Below are 8,325 nucleotides of genomic sequence, written 5' to 3'. Positions count from 1 at the left end.
TACGCCCCTCGCAAGGCAGTCAAATCCCAGATCTTGGCAGACTTCATTGCCGAATGGACCGACACTCAGCTGTCCCTGCCTCAGATTCAAGGCGAATGTTGGCTCATGTACTTCGACGTGTCAGTGATGAAGATGGGTGCAGGTGCGGGCCTGCTATTCGTCTCACCCCTCGGAAAGCACATGCGGTACGTGGTGCGCTTGCACTTCCCGGCATCTAACAACATGGCGGAATACAAGGCCCTCCTCAGCGGCCTCCGCATCGCCATCAAACTCGGCATCAAACGTCTCGACGTCCGGGGAGACTCCCAACTCGTCATCGACCAGGTGATGAAGGAGGCTAGCTGCCACAATGAGAAGATGGAGGCGTACTGCAATGCAGTACGTCGCCTCGAAGACAAGTTCGACGGGCTCGAGCTTAACCACATCGTGCGCAAGTACAATGAAGAAGTGGACGAACTGGCCAAGATCGCGTCTGGGCGGACCACCGTTCCCCCGAATGTTTTCGCCCGTGACCTCACCAAGCCATCCGTCGACTTCAAGAATCCTGCGGAAGCCATTGGGGCAGCACCCAAATCCTCGGGGACTGCGACCACAGAGCCATCAGCCAAATACCCCTCGACGGAGGAGTCCGAGGCCATGGACACTGACATCGAGACCTCCTCAGTGGACGAGGCTGAAGCAATGGAGATCGACGAGGCCTTGTTGATGGTCGTTAAGTACGAAATATGACCGACAACTATACTCATTTAAGAAGGAAAACTATACCTCTTACTCGTATATTTGTATCACTAACCTAGCTCCATAGTTTTTTTCGAGAATTTATGATTTCAGGAGCACAAGTCCGAAATAAGACGAAAACACGACGAATACGCAGACAGAAGACACAGGCGATCGTATCCTGCGTAACATGAGCAAAGGAGGACCACAAACCAGACCAAACCGACCAACCAAGCCCCGGCACCGACCATCTGACATCAGGACCCACCAGTCAGTGTACCAGAGAAGGACGGTGGCCAGTGGCGCCAAAGGGGGGGTCGGCCGACCCCTTATGGAAGGTTTTCCCTCTGAGCTTTGGCGGGAAGAATGATCCTATCCTCTCAATGACGGTTTGGCAAGTTTCCATGTATAGAGATGGCGGGAACCAACTTCTCAAGCTATAAAAGGGTCCTCCCACCACTCTCTTTCACACACCACTTGGAAGCCTCTCTCTCTAAACTCTCTTGTGACTTGTACTCCTTAGGGTAGTGGAGCTAGGCTATTACTTCATCTCTTAGTGAATCCAGTTGTCCTCAGGGTTGGCGAGCAATCCTCGGCCTCTGGTATGGCTTTGTATTCCGACTTTCTTTATGCTAATCATTCAGAGTTTGTTCTTGGTTATCTTGCTATGTTCGTAGATTGTTTAGCCTTGAGCTATGCTTTATCAAGTTATATTAGTTGCATGCTTAGACTATATGATCTGGGTAAGGATATTGGTTCGTTGTGCTTTCGGGCTTGGCTTAGCATCTTACCTGTCTATCCGAAGGGTGGGGGACACGGGGGTGCTAGGGTAGTGATCTCATATGCGGGCATGGTGCCCGGGTATGCGGGATCCTTCGGATATGACGGTGCTCCATGGTGTGACTGGGGTAGACCGCAGGTGGTGACAGCCCTGTCGGTCCGTCGGAAAGCTGCTTCTCGGTTAGCGTACTCCCCGAAGTTCGGGTATGGTGTAGGAGTTCATGCAAAGATGAAACGGGATTGGATGTTATCCAGTGCGGGTCATTCTCCCCGATGTCCCTAATTTCCCGGCAACTGCAGCTCTAAGCAACGCAGCTAATGTAACTTATCTGCTAACATGATTAGTATAATAGGAATCTTTGCCTATGCTCCCAGTAACCTTAGGATTGCTTGTTTATTCTTTATTCATGAGAGTTGGTTGTTCTGTGTGTGTCACATTACCCCTGATTATCTTTTATTTATCACTTACCCCTGTATAGTCTGTGGTCTTCATCTTGCTCATACGTGTCATGGTTATATAACTAAGTAAATACACTTTACACAACCTAGCCATCCCTTGGGAAAATATAAATAATGATACCCTGAATACTTCCGGGTGAAATGCTACAACGGTATATCCGTGCGCTTGCGGATCCTTCTGTAAACATTAAGAAATGCCACTCCGGGTGAAATGCTACAACAGGTATATCCGTTGCTAGGAACTAACCACTCCTAGTGATGACTCTAAGAAATGCCAACAGGCCCCGCCTCCGCGAGATTGGCGTACCCAGTACCTCGACTGGATGATCTGAGGGGTCTTACCCTTGGACCGCGCTCAGGCGTGGCGCATTACCAGGCAAGCAAAGTCCTTCGTCTTGATCGACGACGAACTATACAAGCACAGTCCCTCGGGCGTTCTACAACAGTGCATCCCCATCCCCGAGGGCAAGGAGCTGATCCGAGACATCCACACCGGCATCTGTGGTCACCACGCCGCCCCGCGCACCCTCGTGGGCAATGTGTTTCGGCAGGGCTTTTACTGGCCCATAGCGGTCACCGACGCCACTGACGTCGTGCGGACCTGCGAGGGTTGCCAGTTCTACACCCGGAAGACGCACCTCCCGGCACATGCTCTGCAGACCATCCCCATCTCGTGGCCGTTCGCCATGTGGGGCGCCCGGGTGCTTCACCCACTTGTTGGTAGCAATCGACAAGTTCTCCAAGTGGATCGAGGCTCGACCCATCGGCAAGATAAAGTCCAAGTAGGCTGTTCTGTTCTGCGACAACTATCACATACGCGTGGATTGGTCGGCTGTGGCGTATCCACAGACAAATGGCCAAGTGAAGCGTGCCAATGGCATGATCCTACAAGGTTTGAAGCTAAGGATCTTCAACAAGTTGAACAAGTTTGGCCGGAGATGGCTCACAGAGCTACCCTCGGTTATCTGGAGCCTGAGCACGACCCCAAGCAGAGCCACAGGCTTTACCCCATTCTTCCTCGTCTATGGCACCGAGGCCACGCTTCCCACATACTTGAAGTATGGGTCGCCGAGGCTCAAGACCTACCAGGAACAGCAAAACCAGCAAGCCCGCGAAGACTCGCTAGACCAAGTGGACGAGGCTCGACACGTGGTGCTCCTACACTCAGCACGTTATCAGCAGTCCCTACGAAGATACCAAGCACAGAGGATCCGGCGTCGAGACCTCAACAAAGGGGACCTGGTGCTGAGGCTTCGACAGGACAACAGGGGATGCCACAAGCTCTCACCGCCATGGGAAGGCCCATACATCGTCACTGAGGTGCTCAAGCCCGGCACGTACAAGCTGGCGAACGAGAGAGGCAAAGTCTTCACCAATGCTTGGAACATCCAGCAGCTACGTCACTTCTACCCTTGAATTTCCAAGCCATTTGTACATAGTTTGTACTTATATCTAAAGTTTATCAAAGCAATAAAGAGTATGCTTTACTTTTTTATTTTTTGAGAACCTTCCGAACCCTCGGGGTCTCCGATACGCATGAATATTGAGGTAAGCTTGGCTTTACCCTCAGTAAAGACAAGCCTCCCTCGGGGGCTACTACGACGGGGACCCCCGAACGTCCCCAAAATCGCCAACATTTTTTCGAAAAAACTTCCGTATCCAAGTTTCTCGTATACCTAGAAAGGTAGACGCAAGGCATAAACGATTACGGAACGGTATCGGCTGAGCCGTGGGACCGCCTACGCCTCCGGGATATGGCATCCCCACTCATCTCCCTATGCCTAAGCCATTTGTGAACACAAACTTCCTCGCTGAAACCTATCTAAAACACATACGAGAACACGGAAATAAAGTAGAGAAAACGAGGGCTCGAACGCACAAGGCCTCGATCGGCCACACTGTCAATATACAATAACTAGTCTTCTCGCTCAGAAATAGTTACGACAAAATACTAATTCATTTAGATGGGCTCCGAGGCCCAGACCTCCTACAGGTTATCCTCTCCCCCCTGCGGATCTTCAACAGCGTCGAATTCGGCTATGGGGGGAATGTCGTCCTCAAACTTCCTGGCCAGGACGGCAGCGAACTCCTTGACGGCGGCGTCGGCGTCATCTATGGCAGCCAACGCGGCATTCGCACCGATGCCGGACGCAACGACGTACCCCGACGACACCCTCTCGAGGTCCATATCGTAGTGCGTCGTGGCCACGGCGAGGGCCGTTGAACGCCATGGCAGAAGGTGCTTTTGATGTGCTCGGCCACCCGACCGCCTAGCGATCGCAGGCGGCTGGCCACCGAACTACCAGATAAAGCCCCCTCCCCCTCGAGCTCTTGGCACACATCTACGGCGGCCTGCTCCAGGCCTGCGTACTCGTTTTGCGCCGCCGTGAGCGCGCTATGGACATCCTCCTTTGCCGCGGTCTCGTCCGCCACCGCTTTCCTCAGCTCTGAACGAGGAAATAAAGATAAGCCTCAAGCAAAATGAGAATCGACTTAAGCAAAAACCTCATACACTCACCTCTGATGTCTCCTTGCGCCTCCTCTAGCCGAGTCAGCGCGACGTTCACCTGTGCCTGGAGTGTGGACAAGGAGTCCTCTTTCACCTTGAGGGCAGCCTCCGCGCTCCGAGCGGCCGCCTCCTGCTTAGCAAGGGCGGCATCCCTCTTAGTGAGGGTCGCGGAGAGCGTGGCAACGGTCTCCTTCTCACGTTGTTGCTCGGCCTCCTTCCGCTGCAGCTCGGCAGCCTACGCCTCGACCTCCTGGGCCTTCCGCTCCGCCGCAGCCCTCTGGGCATCGCGCTCGCTAGCGGCCTGCGCCAGCTCCTCCTCCGGCGCACGCTGGCGCACCCCCAGGTCGGTCACCAAGGTGTTGGCCCCAATCGTCCGAACAACCAAACTGGCATTGTACTGCCCAAGCCAGCGCAACTGGGAGTACAACCGGGCCAGCTCGGCGCTTTTGTTGCAAGAGATTTCCCTCAGCCGCTGCAAGTGGGGGAGCATGAGTGAAACACACAAGAACAAGATAAAAAACGAGCAATTCCCAGGTGAAAGTACTTACCTTGCTTATAAGGAAATTCGTCTTCTGATGCAGCTGGAAGGCATAGCCGAGGGCGTCCTGGATCTGAGTGCCGACGTCGTACTGTGCCTTCCAGGCCTCCTCCTCCACCTGCTCGTTGCGAAGGAATTCCGAGGGGACCCCAGACAGAACGATCGCATAGTTGGCCCCACGACTGGGCCCCTCGGATGTCCCTGCACCGAGGATATCCTCGGAGGCCGAAATAAACTCAGCAATCTAAGCGGCGGCGCTAGTCGCAGTAGCAGGATCGATGTCCCTTGAATCCCCGTACTCATCGCCGCTCAGCGCCAGCTCCACCACCGGCTCCATGCTCTTCCGACGCCGTTTGCACTGTCGCCGCTGCAGCAGCACCCTCGTCCCCGGCCCTCGCGGGCTCCGGGACACGGGTTTCTTCCACCACCGGCGCCCTTGGCGCCGACTCCACTTCCATGGCCCCCTCGACCCCAGCCCTTGGGGGCGAGGGTCTCTCCCTCTCTTTGGCTCGCGGGGCTCTCCTGCGCTTCCCCACCAGCTTCTCCTCCTCCTCCTGCTTCCGGCTGGGCGACGCTGCCCGCTCCGCCCTCGCCGGCTTCGACATTCGACCAGGCGGCGCTCTCCGCACCGCCCGGCCGACCTCCTCCTCGGCGTCGGCCCAGGTGTCCGCCGCAGCGCCGCTCTGGCCGGCGTCATTTTTTCCCTCCTGTGCTCAGGTCTATTGGGCCGACAGGGCCCCCTCGAGCCACCGCCTCTCGGAGCTTTACAGCCTCCGCCTCTAGGGCCGGGTCCCCTCCGGTCGGGGGCTGCGGCGCCGAAAGCGGCATCGCATGCGCCCCGGTCTTGAGGCCCTTGGTCGGCGCGAGGCGGGGCCACATCCTTTGTTGTGGCCCTGTAGCAGGGTAGACGGGGAGGAAATGCTGAAGCCAGCGGGATTGGAGAGTCGGGTAAACGAATGCGAAGAAGAAAGTCGAGATCACTTACTCTGACCGGGCGCTCATGCTGGGTTTGCCCGTGCCACTCCTCCGGGCCCGTGGCACGCTGACGCCTCCCAACAACTGGCCTGAGGGCGTCACCCTCTGATCGGCCTGAAGCCTCGGGTCCGTCCGCACCGGCGTTTCCGCGCTTGCCGTGGACCCCCGCCGCCAGTCGACGCCGCGGGCACAGGAGTCCGCCTACCCGTCGTCGGCGAGAGCAACCTCAGCCCAGTCACTGGCGCGGGCGATCTCCTGCCCACGGCCGGCACGGGCGACCTCTGCCCCGCCGCCGGAATGGGCGACCTCCGCTCCGTCCTCGCCTCGGGCACCACCACCAGTGACCCAGGCGCGAGCCTCGCCTCGCCCAACGCCATTGACGAGCCCTCAATGTCAGCCCCTCGATGGGGCGGCAGGGGACTCGCGCCCGTCACCACTTCGAAGTCATCGGACTCCGAGAAATCGAGCCCACAAGACGAGGAATCTTCCTCCTCAGTGGACTCGGGCGTGGGTGGCCATGAGGCACCTTCCGTCCGTGCAATTTTGCATGCCTTCTCGTGCTCCTCCTTCCTCTCCCTCTTCCTGGCGGCAGCCTCCTTCGCCACGTCCTTCTTCTTCTTCACCGCCTCTCCGTGAAGGCAGTTGGCTTTGCGAGCCTCCGGAGTCGAGGGCTTCGAGACATAGCCTTTGTGGCTCAGTCCCTGCAAACGCGACTGAATCAGGAGCAGGAGGCAAGGGAAGGAACAACACAAAATTGACAACAATCGGAAACCAAACTCACCAGAGTGATGTACCCCTTCTCGGGGCGCATCTTGATCTTCCAGAGATCCCCGGAGTTGGAGGGGAAGTGCGCCACCACGCTCCTCACCCTCTGGGCCGCGACATCGTGCGAGAGCAGCTCGTTTTATGTCCTCGAACCCTCGGCCGGGGCCTCGGGGGTAAGCTCAAAGATCGGCAGCCTCCTCTCCACGAGAGGAATCACCCTCTGCCAATGGAAATTCGCGATGACGGCAGCCGCCGTCAATCCTTTCTTTGCCAGGTACTGCAGCGCGTCGGTGAACACTTCGAGCCTGGCCTGCTGCTTTAGGGGCGACACCCCCCAATTCCACTTTTCTGGCCTCTCACGGAGCACCTTGTTGGTGAACGCCTAGAGCCGCTGGTCGTCGTTGCGCAGGTAGAACCACCCTCGGGTCCATCCGGCGTTGTTCGTGGTCATCTTGTAGGGGATGTACAGGTTCGCCTGCTGCGTGCGCACGTGGAGCATGAGACCAACAGCGTGGGCATATCTCTTTGGCTGGCTCTGGATGTTGTCGATGTAGAGCTCGCAGCGGAACAAGTGGATCCACAGATCCCAGTGCGCTTCTGTCCCCAGGTAACCCTCGCAGAGGGCGACGAAGACCGCCACCTGCGAGATGGAGTTGGGGCTGAAGTTGTGCAGCTCCACCCCGTAGTGGTCACAAAGCGCGCAGATGAACCTGCCGACGGGGACGCCGAACCCCCGCTCATGGAGCCGCACGAGGCTCACAACGTAGCCGCTTGGGGGATTCAACTCGATCTCCTCCGGCCGCAGAGGGATCCACACCGGCCGCGACGGGTAGGTGTTCAGCGGCAAGAGCCTTTCGGCGACTAGCCCCTCCAAGACCGCCTCGGTGGCGGAGGATCTCCCCCACGGCAGCGGCTCCTCGATCTACGCCATCGCTTCAAATCGGCGGGGAGCACGGGAAACAAGCTCAAACGATGGCTAAGGTGCACTCTCTCCTCTTCTCCTTCCTCCTCTCGCTCTTGGCTCTGGGCTCTGGATGCAGGGGAGGTGGAGAAGGCAGGGGAGGCAAGAGAAAAATGGCCAGGTGAGCCCAATCGATCCCCCCTTCCTCGCTTGTATCCACCACAACGGGCGGATTCGCCGCCGCGGCCCCAAATCTACCACATTTAATGCGTTAAGTTTTCGCTGCCGCCGACAACCGGGCCCCACAACCGTAGAGGCTCCCACGCGCGCGCTCGGCAATAATTACGGCACGCTAACTGACGGGGCACGGCAGGACTGTAGCGCCGTCCCATCCGCCAGCCACCGCCCACGCCTCTCCGCCTAAATGAGGCAACCGCCTGAAAAGGCTTGCCCGCACCGCACCACGCGTCCTGGGCCATGTCACCCACGATCGGCGGGAGACCCGTGCGCGACCGGCAACTCCGCGCCGATTAGCGAACCGTTACGGAATATTCCCTCCGGGGATTCCTTACCGTCGAAGGAATTCGATTCCGAGGCCTTACTGATCAGGGGTTCGAAGTCTGGCCCGTCGAGGGTTCGACATGCACTCCAGATCACCAGAGTCAGGGACTGCATGGGCGT

At 57.6% G+C, this 8,325-nt stretch overlaps 1 protein-coding gene across 1 annotated transcript; it reads right to left on the bottom strand.

The window, feature by feature from the left end:
* Nucleotides 1–3,943: 3,943 nt before the first annotated feature.
* LOC120672942 lies at nt 3,944–5,608 on the bottom strand. The gene is made up of 6 exons (XM_039953575.1): nt 5,363–5,608; nt 5,014–5,121; nt 4,713–4,937; nt 4,475–4,595; nt 4,328–4,403; nt 3,944–4,226 (listed from the first exon to the last, which is right to left on the bottom strand). The coding sequence occupies exons 1-6, from the start codon at nt 5,606–5,608 to the stop codon at nt 3,944–3,946; spliced, it is 1,059 nt and encodes a 352-aa protein (XP_039809509.1).
* Between the last annotated feature and the right edge of the window lie 2,717 nt (nt 5,609–8,325).

The sequence above is a fragment of the Panicum virgatum genome, chromosome 5N (assembly GCF_016808335.1).
Source record: "Panicum virgatum strain AP13 chromosome 5N, P.virgatum_v5, whole genome shotgun sequence".
In the NCBI taxonomy this organism is placed as follows: domain Eukaryota; kingdom Viridiplantae; phylum Streptophyta; class Magnoliopsida; order Poales; family Poaceae; genus Panicum; species Panicum virgatum.
Note: the sequence above shows the minus strand (reverse complement) of the source record. Positions and strands in the feature narration are given on the sequence as shown.

Excerpts from the sequence above, each read along its gene's own strand:
- LOC120672942 (XM_039953575.1), bottom strand. The coding sequence starts at position 5,608 with ATGTCGAAGCCGGCGAGGGCGGAGCGGGCAGCGTCGCCCAGCCGGAAG. Across the intron at positions 4,938-5,013 it reads CGAATTTCCTTATAAGCAAG|CGGCTGAGGGAAATCTCTTG; the intron begins GTAAGTACTTTC and ends CCCCACTTGCAG. Across the intron at positions 4,596-4,712 it reads CGGAGCGGAAGGCCCAGGAG|GAGGCGGCCGCTCGGAGCGC; the intron begins GTCGAGGCGTAG and ends CTTGCTAAGCAG.